We start from the raw sequence: 25,593 nt of genomic DNA, 5'->3' as shown, positions 1-25,593 counted from the left end.
TGGTTGCACTGTGCTTGCTAGATTTTCTGGTTTTTTTTTACGCACTCGAAGTCACGTGGTATTGGCTTCAGAGTGGCGCAGCTAAGCCCAAGGTAACGCGATCAAATCCCGATCACGGCGGCTTTATTTCTAGGAGCAAGACATCCAACAACAAAAAATTGGCGTGGATCGATGTTCTTGATAATCGTAGCATGGTTTTAGCACGTGAAACTACCAATTTCTGTATTCCTTTTTACGCGTTAGAAGTATGGGAATATTTTATCGGTACAAAGCGCGCAATAAGAAGTATCCGCACGTCGATATCCCTGTCATTTCAGCAGACCAACAGCTTTCTACGCTGTGAAACAGAGGAGTGCTTGTCCAAGGCCTCGCATCGCTTCTATGTTAGACTCTATTTAAACAAAATGATGGTTCCGTACATATTTCTATTGCATGACAATATCTAAAAATGTGGGGAAGTGTGCAGTTCAGTCTTCATATACCACCAAGTAATTTTCACGGGAAGCCAGTGACGACCCATTCATTGTAGCGTACAATCAAAGGAAACGGTGAGTCATCGTGAAGAGACGTGATAATAAGCACGGGTCGCAGAAGGTTACCTATTGTCTCGTACGTTAGTTTGGGGTCTTGATATATTTTTTTTTATTCAAGAGTGCCAAATGGCTCAACGAGCGAAAACGCCGGCGTCCGGCGTCTGTAGCAGTGAAGCGGCACCTAAATTCCCATTGGCCGCGACTCTACGGCACTCGCCTATCGCCTCCACAATGCAGAGCGAGCGAAAGGGCACACCTGCGGCAACGTGTTTATTATGCGCGCGTTCCTCGTGCGCGCATGCGTTGGCCTGCGTTCTTACTGCCAGCCAGTAAGGCCAAATCAAAACGCGCCATGCGTCTCAAGGCGCTTCCTTGGCCGCGAGGAGTTCGCAACCTGAAGGACCGCTCAGCGGCATTCAAATATACATTAATGCCTTCGGCATTCAGAATTCATAAGAAGTGCTTGGGTGTCATCGGATATTTTTTTTTGTTGTTGTTGTTGCCCGCTTTCTTTCTTTATTGTAGGCCAGCGCCATCCCTTGTTTTATTATCGCAGGAAAATCAAGCTTGTCCTGATTCTCCTGTTCGCCTTCCTGACCATTCTCCTGGGCGCGCTGTGCTACGCCCTGTTCAGCTTTCTCACAGGTGACCTGAAATATTTGCACTTCTAAATGATCTGACGCAGACGACACGGAAAAGGGGACGCTGGCACATGCAGTGCTACGCTAGTTAGTTCATATTTTAGGGAATTTTAGTTGTCGCAGCTGAAATTCGTAAAGTATGAACTAGTCCAGCGTCGGCCGTTTAATCGCGATAAATAGGACACCACCGAAAATCAGACAGGACGAGTGTAATGATCCCTTTCGGCTTGTTACGGTTTAGTTGCTGTGGTGTTGTCCTCGCAAGCGCAATACAAACTTGTAGTTCTTTTGACCTACTTAGTACTTTGAAGGAAATCGACCATCATGTCGAAGAGCACTGAATTGAAAGACAATGGCTCAGGTAGCATGTAGTTTACAATGAATGCTGAGTTCAGTATTCCGGACACTGCTATAAAGCAGCGTAGAATTGTACTATGTGCTGTTTCTACGGGGAGTGCCCTCTCGACGTTGCTACCTGGAAGTTGTTGAAATAGGGGTGATCTTTGAAAAATGCTTATTTATTGATAAATACATTTATTTTTAAATGCTACCCTTTAAGTTACACTTGTGCATTGCGGAGAAGTTTGGACAGATGGACGAAGCGGCAATGTCCGGAATGCCTAGACATGTAGCATTCCAATTCCGGCGAGACCGGGTCTCTTTAGTGAAGTTCTCCTTGCCTCTTGCTCTCAAGTGCCGAGTAGACGACACTATAGGTCACTACGTATGTGCCATTAGGTAAACCTACCATCTCTCCGAATGGGCGACGTAGGCCACTGGATACGTGTTCATTCTTGACCCGGAAAGGACACGTGGCACTGGCCACGTGGCCGTATAGATGACGAGAACAGCAGCCAAGGATTGAAAAACAAAGTCGGCAACAGAAAACTGAAGTCAGCTTCAGAGAAATAAAAAAAAACCTTTTTAGTGTGAAGTAAATCAGTGCGTTTGATGCACATTTCGGTTGCATGGAAACTGAGGCCTCACCTGTATCGACACTGGTATGGGTTGCGCTTCCTTTAAGAGCAGCTAATGCGTGTAGCGACGAATACGTGTTCTTCTGTTTAAAAGGGCATCACTTTATTTACTTATTCATTCGTTTCTTTTTTCTTTTCTTTGTTGTGTCCACTGGTAGCCAGGCGCCTAATTAATAGTGCGCAGTTGAATTTTACCATAAGAATATATAAATTTAGAGGAGAAACTAACTTATCAAATGTGTGCACATAGTGTATGTACTTAACTACAGAGTAACAAGAAAGTCGGATATAGTGGAAAAGGCGGCACATGGGAAGCGAATGTGCCAGTTTCGTTTGATGTGTTTTTACCACACGACTGCTATTAAGATTCCAACTGTTACAAGGCCAATAAAAGTTCAGTACGATATTTAGGGACCGTGGGACCACAACACTGTTACATTGAATAAGTTATGGCGCCTTAGTGACGTGACAGGAAGAATAAAAAAATCGTTCCAACAACTTCCGCGCTATCAATACGACTATGTAGGCATTTATGGTAAAATAAATAATAAAGTTTCATTTGTCCTGATTTGAAGTCGTGAAATTTGCACTTGCGTTAAAATCCGAAATACTCGTGGGAGTCTATACAGCCTTAGTACAAGGCAGTGCGTATAACATAAAATTCTCGTGGCTTGTGCGATAAGCCAGACAAAGATATCGGAAGATGAATAATGGTATTGACATGCTCCTTCAAATATGAATTGACAGTTCATATACACGCCATGTTCTCGATTACTCGTCATTGGTTTCACAGTAGCACCTCAACACTGTAACTCGCATACATTGCGTCATTTTCTTGCGTGTGAATAATAAAACAATGGTTTTCAAAGCATTTAAATTAAGAGTAATCAACAATGACTGCTTGTTACCACCTATATCTTCCGGAAGTAGCACGCACAGTCTCTGCGCCCTGAAAAAGTTACGATGAGTCCCTAGCTATTTCTATTAAAGGTGGAAAATCATCCAAAAAAATATTCAGAATTAAAGTCTCAAATAGGAGCCTTGTGGAACCACCTGTACAGCAATACAGTGCTTACAGAGTGAGCCCGAAAGGCCTGTATAATTCTTAAGTTCACGCATACAGTCCGAAAATGTGCATATAATGCGTCACTGACGCCATAGGTTCTCATGTTATTCATAAACATGGAGTGGCTTACAAGTTCGAAGGCTGTAAAAAGGTCAAAATATTCGAAATCAATCTACCTTTTGGTTACTACTACAACAGCTGCACTGAGAGAAAATAAACAAGATTTGACCCCATTGATCTGCCTATCTTCCAGGTTATTGAGTTCTCGAAGCATTATTTTCCAAGTAAAAAATAAACGGGTTTCCGAACTACAATGTCGAATAATTTTGCATAAGATGACGGCAATCACAAAGGTCGAAAATCCATAACGTCACGAACGCTCTCAGCTTTATGCTCGGCAATGCCAACAGGTATGCCTTCCACTTTCCAGGTACCCTCTCTGCGACAGGCATAGACTGAATACGTGCACGAAAGCTTGAGCACAAGAACAGGCACATTATTTGATAGTAATGGAGGGCACGGCATCATAGTCAGCCGATACGTATGGTTTTACGCAGCCAACCACATCCGCAGTTTCTTGTGAAGTTGCTGCAGCGAGCCTAATGCGATCGGTACAGAAAGCGTCATCAGAGGTGTGCCGTAAACCGGGACAGTGCGAAGTTTCTGAAAAGCGTTCAGCAAAAGTTTGAGCGTTATGCTTGGGATTAGGTACGTGTTTTTTTTTAGAATTATCAAACACGTGTCATCATCACATGTAATGCTATGTTATTGCGGACGTACTGCCAGAATCTGCATGTTTCGTCCTCAAATTGCCATTCAACAATCCGCTTGTACCTGTTTTTATCAATCTGGTATATAACCTTAGCCTATGCCCTTACTCTACTCTAGCGTTCATAGTCAATTGTAGAATCACTAACTTTGTATGTTTCAGGAAGCCGCACTTTTGATGCGTAGAGACGACCTCAGTTCTATACGAAATCGGAAAGGCTAACACTTCTTTTTTTCTAAGTAATTTCGGAATGAGCAGCCGCATAGCCTTATTGAGGACACTTGTACATTCATGATTGTACAGCGCTTGGTATTACATTTGGCATTATTATTAGACGCACGTCCACTTTTTTGGTCTTTTACGCTCCTCCTGCAGTTCTCCAGTCAGTGTAACACCAAGCGCAGTAGAATCGTGAACCTCTGTCAACTAGCCCCATTCATTGCGTTACTGAAGATACTTGTCACGCTCGACACAGCCAAGTTGGCACCTTTATTACTTTCCCACGCGCTACCTGTTCGCAGTAAAATCTTTCCTCCTCCTTCGCACGCCTCCACAACCAGCGGCACCCGAGCCGAACACTCGTGCACCCTGGGTCGTCACCGCTGAGGGAGAAAGCGACGACGACGACGAGACTTTCACAGAGGAATCAACTTCTGAGGGCAGCCACGTGGACCCTGTGTCTCCTGCGGTCACCGTGCCCACGGTTAGGCGCACTACTTCTTCGTCTATCGGTGAGGAAGTGACTGCGGGTGACTCGATGAGTGCTACGACTCCGCAGGCCCACGACAACGAGCCTCCCGCTCCTAACCGGAACAGTGACTTAACCGCGGCGGGCACCACGACCACGGGTACGACTTGGAGGACTGCTCTTGCGACTCCCGAGCTTAGCGCCGCAGCTACAAAAGCCGGCGTGTCCTTGACGGCTACGCCGAGACGCGTTGTTACCGTGAATAACAGAACGACAACTGCCAGCATGTCTATGACTACGTGGCCAGGTGCCGCGACTCCGAGGCTTAGGACCCCGAGTAAAGTTACCAATATATCTACGACTCCAGGGTCCACTACTTCGCGTCCCGCGCCTACCACGCCAGCAAGTACGTTTAATAAGATATTTTCCGTTGAATTTAGGTTGGAGCCCTTAACCTTACCGAACGGTTATTTGGCTAAAGCGTCACTCCGGCGTCCATTTCTTCTTTCTTAATGTGTTTCAGAAGTATTAATGCGCCTCGTTTTGCGCGTAATGCACTTCGATCTGTGCAAGAGCGAGTAGATAAATTTTTATTAGCAACAAAATTTTACAGACTCGACTGTAGTTGGCATATGCGTAATGCGAAGGACTGCGCAAATAGTTGCAGCATGAAATCAACGCGGGCGAGCGTTGAGTTGGTGTGGTCTTAGCAGCACAAAACACACTTGTTCGTTTATCTATTGTCTGGTGTTTTGAGACGTCGAACGAACGGACGAAAGAACGAGCGAACCAACCAACCAACCAACCAACTAACCAGCCAACCAATGAACCAACGAGCAATCCAGAGGCCGATAAAACAAACGAAGGCCTTTTTTCTTGTTCTTTTTTCGTCTGCTTCTTCCTTCTGTTTTTTTTTCTGCAGAGCCACTCAATTACTGTCTCTAAACGTTCGGACACATGAAAGCCCCCACGTGCGATAGGACGCCACGCCCGAATACGACGCCTCCAGAAAGAAACTTAGCGCTCACTTTGTGTCACTATTCAGGGCCGTTCGTATTTAACTATAGCTTGGATGCCACTCCCCCGCCAGCCGAAGCACCAGCTATTTCTCATCAGTGACTGCGGACGACGGTATCGTTTGCTCGTGGAACCACCAAAACAACGGAACACTGACTTAACTTGGAGAAGACGAATGCTGCGCGCTAACAATACTCCAAAACGAAATTAAATGGCGCAGATCAAAGAGCGGCTTCGGTCTCGACAGCGGTGACGTGACAGCAGGCGCGCGCCGCAACCAGAATCACCAGTGGCCACATCTTGAGACACATACCTCCTAACAGATATCTTTAAAAAAAGAAACGCATTTCTAAAGATTTTATGAAGGCGTAGTTCTTCTTGACAGAAAATGATAAAGCAAGAAGACAGTGATAGAATGGCTAAGGTATTGCCAACTCCTTTACACCAGCGGATAAGAGTAACATAGGGTGTGTCCCAGTTCCAGGCAGCATCAGAGACAGTCTACGTAGACAGCTAAGGAGACAGCTTCAAGCAAATGTAATGGAACGCGTTTGTAACCGTCTGGAAGACGATGGGAAGGTTGATGATGACCTCGCGGCGAGAAGAAAAAGCTAGGAAAAGCGTATATTATTTCTGTATTTTAGGTTTTTTTCGCGTGTGAGCCTACAAGAAACACAACCTGACTTACACTACGCGCATGGGAAATCGTGGCTACGTTTTCCTCAGCGAAGACGACCTTCCCGTCGAGCTCCCAATCTTCCTGCTTAGCCGTCTTCTTCTTTGGAGAACAAAGGAGCCTGAATTATTTTTTACTTGGACATTGTCTTCGCGAAGCTGTCTTCTTTTGACGTCTTCGTCAGAATTAGGAAGACCTGAGATGGCCGCTAACAGCGTAGCCGTCTACTTTGCCCTATTCGGCGAGTATTGGTACACAGCCATAGTCGTCCATTGCAGAAAGATCCTGCAGTCAAATACAGCTTTGTAAGACGGCTGCAACGTTCGTTGGCAACAATTATCAATTTTTTGAAGACAAGGTCGAAAGTGCAGATTGATTTGTGGTTCGTAGGATCGGGGTATTGGAGGCCGTCTAACGCTCGTAGGACCAGAAAAACACGCGTCAAAATGAGACTTAAAAAAAATGTGACATGAGCCATGTACTGAGCACGGTCTAATGGTATCTTCGACTGGTCGCCTGTATGCCCCGAAGCAGATTCGGGTAGATCGGTCGTTTCCCGAGCTCAAAGGTAGAGGACAAACGTCCGATGTTTCGCGTATCCAAAGCTCCCGGCGCTGCAGGAAAAACCGGCGGACGTGCCGGCGGGACGAACGTTCGTCGAAACGCCAGCATGCAGTGGCCTAGGTTGCCAAGGTTACGGTGGGCCGTCGCCAACAGCAGCGACGCGGCGCTGCGATGACGTTTCAATCTCGATGACTGCTCCGACGACAGGGCTCGGAGCGCCTCAGAGCGCTCCAAGATGGAGGAGAGCAATCGAAAAGAACCAGCCGAACGCAGGGCGCGCACCCTCTTTCAACCAGCCGAAGACAACCCCGCTCGCGAGAGCGCTCCAGAGTGCTCAGAAACGACCAGCCGAAGATAGCATAAAATTACTATCTTCAGGGGATGACAGCGCGCGTTTCACGGCTGCCAGATAAAGGCTCCTGCCGCCAAGTGGCTCGTCGGTCAAAGGCATGAGGCGGGTGCTCTTTCATGTTTCTCTATGGGAAACATCCTCGCTTTCAAGCTGCTGTTCTTGTGCGTTATGTGTACTCGACAATAGTTCGCGTGTTGCAGGCATGTTCACTATGCATAGCTTTTGCAAAATGTTTAATGCTGTGGCCCTATGGCTTAAAGTGAAGCTATAGCCCGAGGCTCAACTCGAATTTCCCTGTTCAAATACACGTAAAACGCAGATCTGCTTTTATGAGAGAACCGCATGACTCAGTTGTATGAAATTTATTTCAGAGACGAAGTTTAACTGTAAGAATTAGAGGAAGCAATATTCTGATTTAAGGCTCGCATTTTTTGTTAACTGAGAAAAATTGATATATTTAAAAAGTATAGCAAGGCAGTTCACAAAGTCTTAATTATACACTAAAGACACATGCTGCATTCGGTAATGCAGGCAAACCTGGTTTAATATTGTACACCCTACTTGGAGCTACAGTATTTAGGAAGGTCTTGCAAAAGTCGTATTCACAATTCATCGGTAGATTTCACAGTGGTGCATAACTCATCAATTTTGTCCACTTTAGATGTGCGATTAGGTGCAGTGTACAAAATTCTGATGGCATCTTTCATTGCCGAGTTATAGAGTTCTAAACTTGATGCGCCAGTTTTCCGCAATTCCGCGATTCTCGCTTCAAGCGGCACCAGAGAAACGCGCGTCTCAGCGAAATCACACAGACTACGGTACATGCCTCGCGGCTCTTTGATTCAAACCGCCAGCAAAGCGGCAGTTGCTATACAGCAACAAGGTATTGGGTCGTGATCTCCATGGAACGAAGGAAGAAAAAGTGGGGAAGGAAAGGCAGGGAGGTTAACTAGTTTAGCTCAACCGGTTTGCTACCCTACACATGGGAGCGGGATGGGGGGATGAAAGATGGGGAAAGGAGAGAGAGAGCACATATAGCACAGCACATACATCGTCCGTTAGAGTCCATCACTATTGCGTGGTACGTGCTATCACTGTCAGAGCCTCTTGTCCAATCCCGTCTCTTTCAAAAATCGAAGTAGTGCCTTCGTCGCCTTCAGCTGCGATGTCTCAAATCACCGATGCGTTGACACGGCCTCTGAGGCGACGTTTCGGCATGATGTTGTGCCACTTCGGCGACAGATTACCGCTGGCAGCAGAGGGCTGCCGGCGCGCGACTATGATACGCTATCTGGTCGATCGCGCCTCGCCAATGGCCACGGGAAGTGTCCTCACGTAAATGGTACTATATATCTTACACTGTGGCACAGAGGAGCAAGACTACAGCCAAGGCAACGATACCATGGCGAAAATTCTCGGCTGGTCTTGATTTGTGCCGGGCAGGAAGTCATCGTAATATTTTTGCATTTATTTGAGTGGACAATCGATTATACGTAGTCTATAGCTGAATTACCGCACTTCTAACAAAAAAAGACAAAAAAAAACTGATCCCTGAGATGAAACTTCTTCCCATCTTTGCGAGTATCTTTTTTTTTTTCAGGTTTGTCTATTGAGCTGCTACATTAAGTATCCATGCAAATCCCACAACTATTCGCTTCGAAATTATTTGTCACCGTTACTATTCGCGTTGACGTTGTTTCGAACAAAAAAAAATAATAAACGCAAAAACCTTATACAGTTGTAATATGTTCCCACTTGCCTCTCTAGAGATTGCGTTAGCCCGTGGCACCGACAAGTACCAGTGGTTGGCACAGGCACCATCGACAACATATCACTGACCACCTTTCCATTTAAACACGCGATTTAATGGCCTCATTGCAGCACGACCCGGAATCTATCCCATGGGCAGAGCTCCCCTGTTCTGCACGTTCGGCGTCCATCGGCAGGACTACGACAAGATCAACGTCGAAGCCTGCGACTACGCCTTCATACCGTTCTACGTGCAGGGCAGAGACACCTTCGTCGACGACAGCAACCCGATCACGCAGAAGTTGATCTCTGGGGCGGTCGCATCGAACAAGACGTCGTTTGCCATCAGCGTACCCCACGCGCAAGTCTTCTTTGGCTGTTTTTCGTCAGCGTTCAGTCTACAGAGAAAACGTTTACATATGCTCTGGAGGACACGGGCAGGCTTGTATTTTTGATAGTTTGAAGTGGCGCTAAAGATGTACAATAAGTAACGTTGCACTAGTAAATTACGTTTCAACAATAAATGAGCTAATCGTACCATGCCGCACCGTACGCACCAGCTCGCGATGATGACATTAATCTTCTATTCAAATCTGGGCAAGTGTTGATTGGGAAAGAATAACTACACACTATTCTAAATGAACAAAGGACTCAAGTATAAAAAAATATTAACAACGCCAGAAGCGAGCAAACCTAATAAATAAATCCGTGCTATTATTCTGATGTACAAGCGTCGAGATGTCGTAGTCCAATTAAACAAAAGTGGTTTGGCTTTCGCTCTATCCGTATAAATAATCCCACTGATTAGCGTAACAAAAACGCAAACAGGCTTTGCAATTACAGCATCTCTCATGCGACATAAAATGTTCTCCACTCAGTGTAAAAAAAGCAATAAAATAGAGATAAGTGTAGTTTCTCGTGTACAACTCGTCATACAAAATTGAATTGCGTTCTGCTTATGATCACTAGATAAGAAAGGAAATAGGACGAAACAAGAAAAAATGTTATAACTGCTAAGCAGGTAGAAAGATTTTCGCAGTGCCTATTTGTGGACCAGACCACAGGATAAACTCTCACTTTATTCTGTGGACCAGACCACAGAATAAACTCTCACTTTAATATGTGGACCAGACCACAAAATACGCTTCAGCTTTATTTTGTGGACCAGACCACAAAATACTCAGCTTTAATTTGTGTACCAGGGGACAGCGCGAAATAGACTTCCGTCTTGCGCCTTAGCTTTAAACCAGAGTCATATGCTATGCGCTGTAGCCCATAGCCCCCAAGCAAGTTTTTCCCACCTGCCATACGTGGTTTTCATATAAGTAAGTGGAAGCCGCAAAACGTAGCCGTAAACGCGCAGAGATAACTTCGTTCACATAGGTTCGAAACCCACTTTACTTCGAACTTGCCTGTCATAAAGGTATTTATATTCTGGCGATGTTTGTTAGCTTGACAGTTAACAGGCTGAAATTGCTGCTCAGATGCAAATACGTGTGCCATCTCTGCATCAGTCTACAAACGTCATGCTTTTAAAGTAATGCACTTTCAAATTGCTGTTCATAAAAGCTTGCCTGCTGTACATGTACAGAATAAATCCAGAGTGGTTATCAAAGCACACAAATAGCCATTTTAATGCAGATGAAATGAATATTTTATGCAACGCATTCTTGCCACAACAAACATTCTGACAGAGGGACCATGATGGTAGCAATGCCAGTGGTTTTACAAGTTGCATGGTTCGTACAGGTTTCGAAAGCCAAAATTACAACTATCTTTCCAAAACACTCTAGATAGTTTTATTGCAATAAAAATACAAAAATGAAGTGGCAACAAGGGTGTCATCCATTACTGGTGGCAATCACTGCAAAACCATGTACTTGATTTGGGCAAACCATCAAGACATGCACATTTCAGATGTCTCCATTCCAGACAGGAATCGCAACATACTGAATCCGCCTTGCCATTAAGTTTTTTGCATGTGGGACAGAAAGAACCATACCGGTTTTCTCTTCTTCATTTCTACTAATGACATTACAGAGAGCCAGGCATCATCATCAAAGTATGGCTTTATCTCTGCCAAACTGCAGGCATCATCTAAAATTGCCGAGGACACCTTTTTTGGCAATATCTCCACCATGTGTTCAGAAATCTTGGTGCCATTCATTGCAGCTTCCACATTGCAACTATCCACAAGCCATCCAAGCATGACTTTCGCACGATCAGCAGGTGCCTTCTTAGTGAATGGAACCGGACGTGTGCACCTTCGTTTTGTGGGAAGACCGATAAGAGTCTGCCTCCTTCCTTTTGCCCTTCCACTGTGCTTCAATGTTGCTGGTAACTTGATGTGGCCAAGGTGGTCCATACAACCTAGAATCATACAACAGTTCATCAACATCAATAAAAAGCTTCACAAAAGTGTATGTATTTCACAAACATAATGTATTTTCCTTTGAATCCCTAATATTGCTTTGTATATATACTGTACCCACCCCCTCTGTAATGCCCTCTGGGTCCCGAGGATATAAACTAATAAATTAAAAAAAATTAGGTGCAAGATAAGACAACTGGCATCTCTTCAGAAAAACCATAAAAATGCATCACTGAAACCCACTGCAATGCAGCTTACCACTTGCATTGCATGCTTGCTGTAATATTGCTACAGGCGCTCCTTCCAGAGTGGGTAGCGACACGGGCCCTGTTGTTCCTTTGCTGAACGCTGGCATGTCCATGGGCTGGCCTGCCATACAAATGTACAGTTGATTTTCACAGGTGCAATGCCTGTCGCCACATAAAATATGAAACTAGTACCGAGGCATAAACTGCAATGCAGCTTACCACTTGCACTGCATGCTTGCTGTAATATTGCTGCAGGCGCTCCTTCCAGAGTGGCTGGTGACACGGGCCCTGTTGTCCCTTTGCTGGACGCTGGCATGTCCATGGGCTGGCCTGCCATAAAAATGTACAGTTCATTTTCACAGGTGCAATGTGTGTCGCCACGTAATATATGAAACTAGTGCCGAGGCATAAATGCAAGAAACAAAACACTCACTTGTACTGTCTATGACTTGCATGACGTCGTCTGAACCGTCATGTGCTGCGATTTCAATAAGACACACCTCTTTTCTTTCTTCTATGCTTTTCGTCAATGCCCTCAACAGTTCTACTGTTTGTTGATACTTTCGCATTGGCAGTTCCGCAACAAGTGTCGCAATATTTAGGCGAATTATCATAGCTTGTCTATGCTTCTGACGCTCTGACACGACCTTGTTTTGTAGCTAGATGACAGACCACGTTAGCTTGGCCTGCAACAATTGGATCTGTGGCAAAGAGTCTACAAGACTGACTATAAAAACTTCTTGTCCATCTTGTTGGTGTTGAATTGTCGAAGAACATTGGTAGACCAAGCGCTTTACGGTAAAAGAATGTGTGTCTACATGGCAGGCGCATTGCTTTGGACAGACCACATGAGCAGCTTTGCTCAGACACTTCGAGATGAGCATACTTTTCTAAGGAATTCATTTCATTTGCCTTTTTCAGTTCCTTGGAGACTATAGCAAATGCATATGGTGTCAAGATGTTGCAGTATTCTTCTTCACAACTTCTTAAATTTCTCACCACTGGGGCCTTGAGCAAGGCTTCCATTGCTCTCTGATCCCGTTCAAGACGCAGACTGTTCACGACAGTAAGCAGGTCAGAAAACATCTCGTGGAGAGGCGCATACCACTTGACAACTTGCATTATCTTCTGATTGATGGCTTCAATACGATTATTCGTGGAATTTCTGAAGGTTGTGGCTTGATGTTTCAAACCTTCCACCCATTCATTGCGTATCGGGTGCCAGTTTTTATCGAAATATTGAAGAACCTTTGCACAAGCAGTGTTCTGCAAGCTTTTATATGTCCCTTGATATTCTTCTTCAGTTTGAAAGTAGCACAACTTCTGCAATAATTCCAGAATGTGCATCTTCATCTGACTAGTGACAGCCATCTTCTCTATAGTCACCTCCCTTTTGAATGTTCGCAGGACATGAAATAAGCATATAGTGCTCATTGCACAGGGAAACACATTCCTCAAGGTCTATTTTTCTACAAAATCTTTGTCAGTCATAATAACTTTAGTGTCCGTGGTTGACCTGTTGTTCACATTAAACCTTGAAAGCAAGGCTTGTAATGTTGCCTCGTCCTCACCTGCACACAATATCAATGCCACTATTTCACTCTCACCATTGGAATCCTCCACAAGGACAACATACAATGACATCCGTTTATCATTAGTCTTGTGAATGGCATCAACGAAAACAATCTCTGGAAAGTTCTCATATGCCTTTTTCATGTCACTATCTTGGTAGAAAAGGCCAGTCACCACATCATCACTATCCACAAGCATGTCCATAGTGCCGCCAAATTCCTGCACACGGGAGGCAATGAAGTCGAGCGTTGGGCCTTTCACTTTCTCCGCCTGCATCTTTCTTGTTAAATTGTGAAGGTCACGCAGAAATATTCTCTTCCCACCATTGAAGAAGTGCCCTTGTATGCAGTTCTTATTAGCTTTGGGTGCAAGAAGTTTCTTCGCTTCACCTGTTTCCTCTTCGTTGAGTCTTCTTTGGCGTGGCAGGTGCTGGAAACATTTCTGCAAGGAAGAAGAACGAATTCAGGAGCTCATCTACCGCTGCGTGTATTTACATTTTTTGTATGAAAGAATTCAACGAGAGCCTTAGCGTTCTTGTTAGACGCAACCATATGAAGCCAACACATATCTAGGAAAGCATAGCGGGTAGTATTTGTAGTTTTTAATTAAAGTACAGTTATGGGATAAAGGGAAACTAATTTGTTGATTGAATGGCAGTGTAATAGACATACCTCACTCAACGTGTGAGTGTGCTGGTCAATCACTTCTATTACTTCTATGCATTTCCCATCTTTGGTGGCAAGGAAGGAAAAGTGGGCCGGGCAGTGGATCTTGTATGTCCTGAATAAAATAGATACATAGGAGCAGTGAAGTTACGTTCCTCCTGCCACATGAATTCACGGCTCTCCACACGGTGTACGCCATTCCTGTACCATGCTATACCCTCCCAACGCCGTTATTTCCCGATTCGTAAAACGTCAATAAAGTCAATTAAATATGCGGAGGAGTCAATAAGTTGCGTTTGTTTAGGACGAGCACCTGTTGACACGGATTTGTGAAAATAGATACATAGGTACAGTGAAGTTACATTCCTCCTGCCACATGAATTCACGGCTTTCCACACGGTGTACGCCATTCCTGTGCCATGCTATACCCTCCCAATGCCGTTATTTCCCGATTCGTAAAACGTCAATAAAGTCAATTAAATATGCGGAAGAGTCAATAACTTACGTTTGTTTAGGACGAGCACCTGTTGACACGGATTTGCGCGTTCTTCCGCCGTGCTTGCAGCTATACGTCAAACTGTAGTAGGCCAGGTTCTCGTCAATGGGGCGTGTGATGCCTTTTTTTCTTGCAGCATGAACGGTTCGCGACTTACTAATCCAAAATTTGGCGTAAACCGTGCGCTCATAGTCGGCTATTGCCGATCGGAGTTCCTCAAACGAGGAGAACTTTCGTCCCTCTTTCATGGCATACAACGCACAACACAAGGACGTGCTGACTTCCGAAGCAGGCGCTAGACAGCGCAGATCTCAATCGTTCAATATTCGCCAGCGCAACCGACCGACAGGGGGAACTACCGCACTACCCAACAAAATAAAGCTGACGTGTATTTTGTGTTCTAGTCTACAGACTGAAGCTGACGTGTATTTTGTGGTCTGGTCCACAGAATAAAGTGAGTTTATGCTGTGGTCTGGTCCACAGAATAGGCACTGCGAAAGATTTTACCCCCTATATTTTGTGTTTTCCCTTGAACACACTTGGCGTCTAGATTAGGAACTTGAAATTTTAAGTTTACTTTTACCGATAGAAAGGGGTACTATACCGCATTGTGGACACATATTTTAACGTGGGACCGTAACGAGTACAATGACGTAATCGTTCTGCGGAAACCCGCAAGGTGGAGATAAGTAATTAATTAAGGGAAATTAAGACATGCACCCAATCGTAGCAATTGCTACAAAGGAAACCCATACGGGTTCCTCGAAAGAAACGCATCGCAGTTGAAAAATTTGTCCGGGCCGAATTGCGCGCAACTCAGAACGTTCAGAAAATAACACGTGCGATGCATAATTCGGTCGCTCAGTAATCGAGCGCTATGCTGCGCGCATTGCATTCACACAACTCGTTCTACATTAGGGAACTTCCTGATCAACCGGCGTTCGGGCTTCCGCCATTCACGATAGCAATCGGCGTGATAATGACATAATCAGGGTTGCGCAGCCGCCAATCACGGTAGGCGCTTAAGAAATTCGCATGCGCGCTCAAACTAAGAATACAGAGGATGAGAGCAGTTGAGCTTTTAGCGGTTGTGCGCTAATTTACGCAAGCGTCAATTGCAGCAGCGCCATCATAAGCTGTCAACGCTGCCGTATTCTCTCCGTAATTACCGAAAGCGCATTGCTACAGATTTGATTCGTTATGCGTGGATACGGTGGTACGGGTGAGTCGGGTCTTTCAAGACCATGCTAATTTGCTCTCAGAGCGCAAAAAAATTAGAAATTATTTGTGTAAGAGCCCCATATATGGTAGCGTTAATGAGTCAGTCAAAAATAAAATCGGCCTTACTGCGCCACCTAGCACAACACACGGTGCATATGGGGAATTTCAATACGTCCCCGTATACTCCGTTCAAAAGTGCAAGAAACTAGAAGAAGCGCAAGCGGATGCTTCTTTAACCCTTGCATGGGCACAACGATAGAACAGATCACTCGGGAGCTAAGGTGTTGCGAATGTGTCCTTGATTAGGTATTCTTTACGGAGATAACGAAAACGGGACGTTGATGTCTCACTGTCCACCTATAGGCCATTTTAAAGAAGGTAGATAGTACGTGTCGTCGTTGCCGGTTTCATCTTGCTCAAGCTTGCCTGTAAAATGATCAGGAACAGTCTTTGTACCATCATCATCATCATTCATCATCAGCCTGGTTACGCCCACTGCAGGGCAAAGGCCTCTCCCATACTTCTCCAACGACCCCGGTCATGTACTAATTGTGGCCATGCCGTCCCTGCAAACTTCTTAATCTCATCCCCCACCTAACTTTCTGCCGCCCCCTGCTACGCTTCCCTTCCCTTGGGATCCAGTCCGTAACCCTTAATGACCATCGGTTATCCTCCCTCCTCATTACATGTCCTGCCCATGCCCATTTCTTTTTCTTGATTTCAACTAAGATGTCATTAACTCGCGTTTGTTCCCTCACCCAATCTGCCCTTTTCTTATCCCTTAACGTTACACCTATCATTCTTCTTTCCATAGCTCGTTGCGTCGTCCTCAATTTGAGTAGAACCCTTTTCGTAAGCCTCCAGGTTTCTGCCCCGTAGGTGAGTACTGGTAAGACGCAGCTATTATACACTTTCCTCTTGAGGGATAATGACAACCTGCTGGTCATGATCTGAGAATGCCTGCCAAACGCACCCCAGCCCATTCTTATTCTTCTGATTATTTCTGTCTCGTGATCCGGATCTGCCGTCCCTACCTGCCCTAAGTAGATGTATTCCCTTACTACTTCCAGTGCCTCGCTGCCTATTGTAAATTGCTGTTCTCTTCCGAGACTGTTATACATTACTTTAGTTTTCTGCAGATTAATTTTTAAACCCACCCTTCTGCTTTGCCTCTCCAGGTCAGTGAACATGCATTGCAATTGGTCCCCTGAGTTACTAAGCAAGGCAATATCATCAGCGAATCGCAAGTTACTAAGATATTGTCCATTAACTTTTATCCCCAATTCTTCCCAATCCAGGTCTCTGAATACCTCCTGTAAACACGCTGTGAATAGCATTGGAGAGATCGTATCTCCCTGTCTGACGCCTTTCTTTATTGGGATTTTGTTGCTTTCTTTATGGAGGACTACGGTGGCTGTGGAGCCGCTATATATATCTTTCAGTATTTTTACATACGGCTCGTCTACACCCTGATTCCGTAATGCCTCCATGACTGCTGAGGTTTCGACAGAATCAAACGCTTTCTCGTAATCAATGAAAGCTATATATAAGGGTTGGTTATATTCCGCACATTTCTCTATCACCTGATTGATAGTGTGAATATGATCTATTGTTGAGTAGCCTTTACGGAATCCTGCCTGGTCCTTTGCTTGACAGAAGTCTAAGGTGTTCCTGATTCTATTTGCGATTACCTTAGTGAATAGTTTGTAGGCAACGGACAGTAAGCTGATCGGTCTATAATTTTTCAAGTCTTTGGCGTCCCCTTTCTTATTGATTAGGATTATGTTAGCGTTCTTCCAAGATTCCGGTACGCTTGAGGTCATGAGGCATTGCGTATACAGGGTGGCCAGTTTCTCTAGAACAATCTGCCCACCATCCTTCAACAAATCTGCGGTTACCTGATCCTCCCCAGCTGCCTTCCCCCTTTGCATATCTCCTAAGGCTTTCTTTACTTCATCTGGCGTTACCTTTGGGATTTCGAATTCCTCTAGACTATTTTCTCTCCCATTATCGTCGTGGGTGCCACTGGTACTGTTTAAATCTCTATAGAACTCCTCAGCCACTTGAACTATCTCATCCATATTTGTTATGATATTGCCGGCTTTGTCTCTTAACGCATACATCTGGTTCTTGCCAATTCCTAGTTTCTTCTTCACTGTTTTTAGGCTTCCTCCGTTCCTGAGAGCATGTTCAATTCTATCCATATTATACTTTGTACCATACTTTGTACCATATAGTGAACTATACAAGCGGTACGTTCATGTTTCACATGTTCTGTTTGCGCTTGCTGCGCAAGCACTCCTTGTAACTGCGTCTGTTTCCGTGTCTTCCCTTGTGTCACAGCATGTTCTGGGAATCAACTGCCCCTCGAAAATCCCGAAAGGCTATACATACCTCGTATGTAACACTGATGTGTTACTGAGGCTAATAAAGGGATAATTTGTAGTTGGTAGGAGCGGATATGGGAATTTGTGATGCCTAAGCTCACCACATTGAAGTACACCGCGGTCGTCATGGAAAGATACTGTTGAGTATATTTAATGCACAAATAGGGGAGAAAATGGTCTTGGGCTTTTTCTGTCTCTTTATTGTGGTGTAGTGAAAGCAATTACTCAAAAGAAACATCATTGGTTGCTGTGGCGGTATGCAAGTAAAAAGAAAAAAAAGAGCACGACAGAAATAACTAAATATCGCGACAAGGAACAAGCAAAAAAAGATCGACTCAACCAATCCGCCTTGTTGACCGGAAATAAACGAAGGAAGAAAGTACTCCAAGGTGCCCAGTAACAAAGGAACTCAAAGAAAGTTCAATCGTAGTTTATACTTTCCAGCTGAGATTCAGTAATGTTGCCCTACAATATGCGCCCCTGTTCATCAAAGCGTTTAATTATTGATTGGTTTAGAGCAGACAATGCGACCTGTGTGTTTCTGCCGCTTGCACTCTGCAGGAACCGATCAGTCGTGCAGCAGCATTTGAACAGCAAGGCGGGTCAGGACAGAATCAAGCAGTACTGGACAACGAAGAACATCTACCACTACGCCGTCTTCGACATAGGCATCAGGCCAAGCGAGCGTTCGCAAAGCGAGCGCATTATGAGAGAATCGTTCGACTTGCTAAAGGTAATTAAGTTTGACCCTGCTAATTTGCAGCGTAAGATAAGGCGTAGGTTCTCACGCTACGCCTATACAGTAATTTAATAGCGTTATCATGACTGGCGTACTCATGTCGTCGGTTAAACATCTTCGATTGCATTTCAAACCGTTTTAAAATGGTCTGGAATACATACTGTGCACTGATATCGGTATCTACCCACCCAGAGCTACAACTATACGCTACTTCTGGCATTGGCGGGAATTATTTTTCGTCTACACCAAGAAAAGAGGGTGCTGATTGACCTGTATAACGTCATTGCGTGTTAAAAGAACTAAGCAATGCTCGAGAGCAGAGCAGTGTGAACCCCTGTCGATGTTCTAGACTTGAAGATCGCCGAGCTTTGAGAACAGTCACTTAACCATGGTGGCTCTGAATGCACAGTGACATCTCTTCTTGGATAGATTCCCGTGAAGCTGCATTCAGAATGCGATAGAATTTGATAAAGAAGTGTTGTGAATTTGCTCTAATGCAGCTATAAAGTGTTTCGGTGACTAATAGGATCAAGAACGCGGGGAACTGTGAACACTAAATACCTGTCGAAAGGGTAGGGGTGCGTAAATTCAGTAAAGGCAGATCTGGAAAGCCTTTTTAGGCCAGTTTCAAAGTACTTATTATATACCACTCAAAAGGCGTTCCTCATTTTATATGAAATGTTCCAGAAGAGTTTTCCGAGTATTCATTCTGTCGCACCGTCTACGTTAAGCAATGTTTTTGCAAATCACGACCTGCACCACTCCAGTAGCGCGGAAGATTCAGCTAATGCGCCGTTCAATATTCTTGTATATTCACGTGAACGCACAGAAAACAGGCCGCTAAAGGTTTCGTGGGATCCGTACTACATAGTTCCACATTATGTAAAAGGTTATTTTCGACAATCAACAAGAAAAGAGCCGATTTATCTGGAGGAATAAGTGCTAAGATCGTAAGACTGTATGAAGAGGCCGTTGACCTATATATGGGATTTAACATCCACAAACAACGTTGGGCTATATGAGATGCGGCATACTGAAGAATCCCAGAGCGTTGCTTAACTTTGACCACCTGGCGGGGTTCTTTGACATGCACGTAAATCAACGTACAAGGGTATTTTGTGAACCCCATGTCGTATTCCATGAATAGCTTGGTAATTATTGTCAAAATTACATGTCATGCTTTTTCTTCTTTTCTTCTTGTTGTTAGGCCACATATCACGATTGTATTTATTCTGTGTATTGCGAAAATAAATAAATACATCAGTCAAATGTTTTGTGCCCATGAACAGCTACGGGGCCGTTGTACTGGTGCACTTAAAAAACAATACGCAAATCAAGATCTGCAGACATGACAAGTGTGGCAGACAAAAGAACGTGAGATAGCTAAATAAATATGGCAACAGAAAAGGAGGAGACGTGCGTTAAAGGGAGTTAATCATACAACGTGTTGATCTACATATACACAAAACACAGTTCATTAACTCTGAAGTATGTCAATGATGGCAGAATACTTATTATAGGCTTTTTGGAGTCGAGCTACAGGGCAGTCTTTAAAACAACAATTCCGCGCAGAAAACACGGAGTGCTACTTGGTATACTATAATTTTGCGGCACAGATAGTTGCGCATGATCAATAAGGTTTGGACAAGGTATAATACCATGGGACCACATTATAGAGGAACAGAAATTCTAATTTAGCAAATCTTGAGTTTACAGGTGTGAGTTCACGTATATTTGAGAGGGCTGGACTATGCTCGCCAGAACGGTAAAAGCGGTGCTTGGAAAAGATATCAATTTATTATAGACGCATGCAATGAGGTCAGAATTAGATCTGCATTTGCACATTCCACCACAAACTACAGAGGCAAACTCTAGTAGTGGAAGGCACACGGTAGAATACAATTTCAGAAAGGACACAGGCGAATTGAAGCCATCATATCTGCAACGAACAATACCAAGCGCACGAAGGGCCGTTGTTTCGCATACTTAGCGTGCGAAGAGAAACTTGGCGTCTTCTCGACGTACACACCAAGGCCTTTAATTTCGTTGACCGCGCGAAATGTAGCATCCCGAAGAGCGTGTGAAACTTGCACATGCTCTGTTTTCCGCGTATTACTTCATGCCAAACCTTTGGAAACATTAAGAGGAGCTCCTTTTCTCTGTTTCTCTACCAATTAGTTTGAAAGCGAGAAAGATGTCTTTGTGAGAGGTCACTGCAGTCGGGAAAGTTGTCGACAGTATCAAATACCTTTGATTCGTCAGCATATAGAAAGAATGAAGAGCGTTGGAATGCTGACGAAATATAATTTATGAACAGTAGGAAGAACGGAGACGAAGAACGGATAGGAGTGAGCTCCTAGCTAACAGAGCTCTGTCCATTAGTGCCAACCAAGCACGATCTATTACTTAGGTGATTAGATACTATAGGGCAGGGACGCAACAAGGTTTGTCCATTTGTGTGAGCCCTGTCATGAGGATCTCAAGGCAAACTACATCAAATTCTTCACTTAGGTAAAAGTAATGAACGTCTAATTGGCTCCTACTGTGTACCACGCTGGAAACGTGGGTCACATATGTTACCAAGCTCGCTATTGCGCAGGGCCCTGATCGAAAGCCCATACTGTTAAAATATTCTTAGCACTAACAGAAAGCAGAGAATACAATACAGAATCAAACACTTGATGCAGCACAGATGATAGATACAGGTTAATAGTTAATAACTGCACGTCTGTAATAATAATAATAAGAAGAAGAAGATACAATCACTCGTTGCAATCATCATCGTTATGCCCATGCCGTTTGCCTTCTTTTTCACTATGACCAAGGGCAGTCCATACACCATTGTCCTACATCGGATCAGGAATTCGGGGTAGGCGGTGTTACACTGCTAGAAGATATTTGCCCGTAATTAAAATTCGTGACTGGCATGTGCAATTTTCGCAGAGAGAGAGAGAGAGAGAGAGACAATTTAATTGAAAGAAGGCAGAGAGGTCGGCCTGAGCTAAGGTGCTCTAGCCTGCTACTCTTCACAGGGGGAGGGGCAACGGGGACATAAAGATGTGTTGAGGGATGATGATGATATAGCAAGAGGGATGCGCAAAGGTGAAAGCAAGTTCAACACTCTCATGATAAACACTCACAAATGTCGTCCATGAAGCCACAATCAGGTTTCGCATCAAGTCGGTAGTCACCAATTTGAATGGACTTAAAAATAGAGGCGTTAGGACGAAGCTGGTGTGGGCCTCGACTGCGTGAACAGCACAAGTGCCAAAAAAGATATTTATAGCATATAAAGAGCTGCGATAAGCGGCTCTAGCACGGCGAGCACTTGTAGGGCACTTTTAGCGGCCGGAGTCTCGAGACCACCGAGAATGACGCGCATTGATTCTGCTAGGTGCTTCAGCATTTTTTCGTACACTCTCCTTCTCATTGTGTTAATCTCCTTGCTTGCCCGTAGTGTCACCGGTTTCATTGGCCCTATAATTCTTGGCTTCATGGCACAGAGGACCGCTAGTGCCCGCTGGCATGGCCGAACTGGGGATCTTTAACGTGCGCTACGATGCACACGGGCGTCTTCTCAGTTTGCCTCCATCCAAACTGCAAGCCAGGGATTAGCCCGCAATTTCGAGCCGAGTATACTAGCGCCTTAGGTACTCGGCTACCCCGAAGTGTAAATTTCGCAGAAATATTTGGGCATGTTGTTGTGCAAATCACTGCACATGTTATAGCATGTCGCAATATCCACCTAGCAAGCGGCACACGATGGCGTAGTTATCCCAGCCTGTGCTTTTATTGCGATAGAAGTTCTATGGACACCTCAGGCGCATTTCTTCCGTCGGCGTCGCGATGAGGTTCCGTATAAAGTCGAAGGACGATAAAATCACTGCCGCGCTCCTTATGGTGTTCGTGCGAGCGAAAGCGTGCGACGGTGAGCCGGCGGCCGCACCTCAATCTCGCGCACGCAACGGAGAAAACCGGGGAGGAAGCGCGCCGTCTTCCGTCGCGCGCAATGCTTCGGGGGAGGGCAGGAAGAGGGTGCGCGCCACTCCGGGCGGCCCGGGCGGCTGCGCGCGCACGGCCGGGCGGCTGTATCCTGAAAGCCCTCTGCGACGGGTACAGAGTCCGCGCTGCGTTGAGTTGTCGTGACTTAGTTTGCGTTGATGCTAGCGGCAGCACGAAGGTCAATTCTCTCGCTGCTGGTGCCGCATTTCCTCACGGTAGCGTTTTGACAACGAGTTTCCGCGGTCATCGAGTGAGATTTGTTTATGTGTGCTTGTACGCGCGTTCGAGTATGCATGTTAATTAAGTTAATATGCCTATGTTTACAGCTTTAAAGGGCCGATAAAATTACTATCCTTACTTCGAATAGCTGTGCACTAATTTGCTATCGCAATCGATGCTTCGCTTTTCGGGAGGAACTGCGAATTGTTTTTATTGTCTGTCATTCTCATTACAAATATGCAGTTGTCCAAGGAGCCCACGGATAAAAAGAAAGTTTTACGCACAAGCCAAACTGTCCACCTAAGCTCAATCAGGGAATGTTTGTTCGAAGCCGCGAAGGAAGCAGAGGAGGAAGGTGCCTGGAGGGGACGAGAATTGCGCGCCGGGGAAAGTACAAAAAAGCCCACTGAGCGCACAGCAAAGCAACGCCAACTAGGCGGATGTCGAGGTGACGTTGAGCGAAATCGGAAAGGAGAAACGAGGTGAAGCTTCGCGGAGGAGGAAGGTAGGCGGAGGTGCGCTGGTTTCGCCTCCTCTGACAGTTGCTACAGGCTTTGTTTGCGATGCGGACGTAACGGGTTGTCTCGTGATAACGTCGTCCTCGCGCGCTGTACGCTGTGTGTGCGAGTGAAAGCGTGCGACGGTGAGCAGACGATGCGGTTCGATCTCACGTGCACAAGGGTGGAAAGGGGAAGGAAGCGCGCCGTCTGCCGTCGCGCACATGGCACAGAGGGAGAGGAGGGGCGTTGTAATAACGTGGCGAATTGGGCGTGTTGATACATATTGGAAAAGGCGGCAGCGGAAAAAAGACGCGGACGTAGACAAGACGCGTTGTCTTGCGCTCGTCCTTGTCGTCTTGCCTCCGTTGATATCTCTATTGCGCTGCCGCATTTAGAGGGGCCCTGTACTTCAGCCGTGTGCGGTTGAGCGGGCTTTATCCTGAAAGTGGAGAGGGAGAAGAAGCCCATGAAGTGCGGGCGTGCTTCGTGTCGGCTCTGCTGTTTTCCTATGCTTTAGCGGACTATCGAACTTTTCCTGGAAATTCTTCTTACAAGCGATCGACGGAACCTACAAGAAACATGGGGATACCGGATTTCTGGAGGTAGGCCCCTTTTCCGACTTTTACGCACTTTTGAAATTCGAACTTAGCCAGCTGAGCGCTGGGCCTAACCGAGCTCTACGCGCAAAGGGGCCAAGCCGAAGCCTAGGCGAGGCCGTGCGGCGCTCGCAAGCTTACACGAGCCTGGAAATGGAGACCGTGGACGATGCCGCTCCCCCGGACGAGCTCTCACGCGGGGGAACGTGGCTTATTCGGAGAAAAGGCCGTTTCACGCCCGAGCAAAGCGACGTATCCGCCGTGCGCGAGCCGGCGGGGAGCGGTACGAGGCCCAACCCCCTGCTGGGGAAGAAGAGAGAGAGAGAAAGGCAAAGGAAAGACAGGGAGGTTAACCAGAGATTATCTCCGGTTGGCTACCCTGTACTGGGGGAGGGGAAAGGGGAAGCGATAGGTGAGAGGGAGAGGATTTAAAAAAAACTACACACACACGCACGTACACACAAACTGTTTCTGTGGGCACTGTCACGCAGCCCGCAAAGGCGATCCCGCAGCTGGGGAAGAAGCTGGCTGCAACATCGGTCGAGAAGCAGCCCGCGAAAGTTCTGGAAGGTGCTGAGAAAATTATTATTCGCCCGAAAGGAGGTATCAATCGCATCCTGGAGGAAATAGGAAGATTGCGCATGCACGTCTATCTGGCCCAGGCAGCCGGGGTCGACGCGGAGGCTGCAGACGAAGAGCATCACCAAACCTGGCACAGTCAGAAGGCAGCATCACCAAACCTGATGCAGCAGTCGATCATGATAGCTACGCTAGACGCGGCACGGGCAAGCAAGTACGCTGCGATCATGGCACTTCGGGTCGGTGGATCGATGGTCGAGACGAAGGCGTATATTGCCATGCCGGAAAGCGGAGGGAAAGGAGTGATCCACGACGTCCCGCTGGATGCAACTCACGAGGAAATCCTTGATGCACTTAGAAGAAATAAGAAAAACCCATCGATCATTGGAGTCAGAAGACTTGGGGCGAAATCCAAATCTGTATTGATCCTGTTTGAAGACTGGAAAGTGCCGATGCAAGTTTACCTCCGATGCTTCCCCACACGCTGCTACCTATACAAGAAAAAAAAGATATGAAGTATGCGTCACCTGCGGAAAACTTGGACATCGGGCGGATCTTTGCCAGAACCCCGACGACGTCAGATGTCGGGAGTGCGGAGCCGAGAACCCCGAACCAAATCACAGCTGCAAGCCGCGATGCTTGCTATGCAAGAAAGCCCACCTCCTAGGTGACAACAAGTGCCGGGAGATATATCGCATGCCGTACATCATCAAGAAAAAATTATGGGAGAAGACCGGGGAGGAAGAGGGCAGGAAAGGGTTTCGCGCGTGGTGCGACGGCTTGGTTTCCGTTCAGTTCAGTCTCGGAAAACGGCTGGGAGGGCCACTCGTTGTGCGTTCCCCGAGGAACTGGCAGCCTTCGACTAGTGGCAGCCGTGAAAGGGCTCGCCTTCGGGGCACCGATCCAGCCGCTAAGAGCTAAATATAGTCCGCATTAAATATAGTCACACATTACGTCACGTTAGCG

At 45.9% G+C, this 25,593-nt stretch overlaps 1 protein-coding gene across 5 annotated transcripts in view; it reads left to right on the top strand.

Moving 5' to 3' along the window:
- LOC135919498 (uncharacterized) overlaps positions 1-25,593 on the top strand; it is an 83,292-nt gene that overhangs the window by 23,259 nt on the left and 34,440 nt on the right. For 3 of the 5 annotated variants that reach the window (XM_065453367.2, XM_065453366.2, XM_065453368.2), the window contains 4 exons: positions 1,090-1,178; positions 4,547-5,080; positions 9,165-9,393; positions 18,554-18,725. In XM_065453367.2, the coding sequence (XP_065309439.2) occupies positions 1,090-1,178; positions 4,547-5,080; positions 9,165-9,393; positions 18,554-18,725 (1,024 nt within the window). Of the gene's footprint in view, positions 1-1,089; positions 1,179-4,507; positions 5,081-9,164; positions 9,394-18,553; positions 18,726-25,593 lie in introns of all 5 variants that reach the window. The other 2 variants (XM_065453369.2, XM_070533824.1) reach the window with 2 other exon arrangements.

This window comes from Dermacentor albipictus, chromosome 2, assembly GCF_038994185.2.
Source record: "Dermacentor albipictus isolate Rhodes 1998 colony chromosome 2, USDA_Dalb.pri_finalv2, whole genome shotgun sequence".
NCBI classification, from domain to species: Eukaryota; Metazoa; Arthropoda; class Arachnida; order Ixodida; family Ixodidae; genus Dermacentor; species Dermacentor albipictus.
This window is presented reverse-complemented; position numbering and strand designations above follow the sequence as displayed.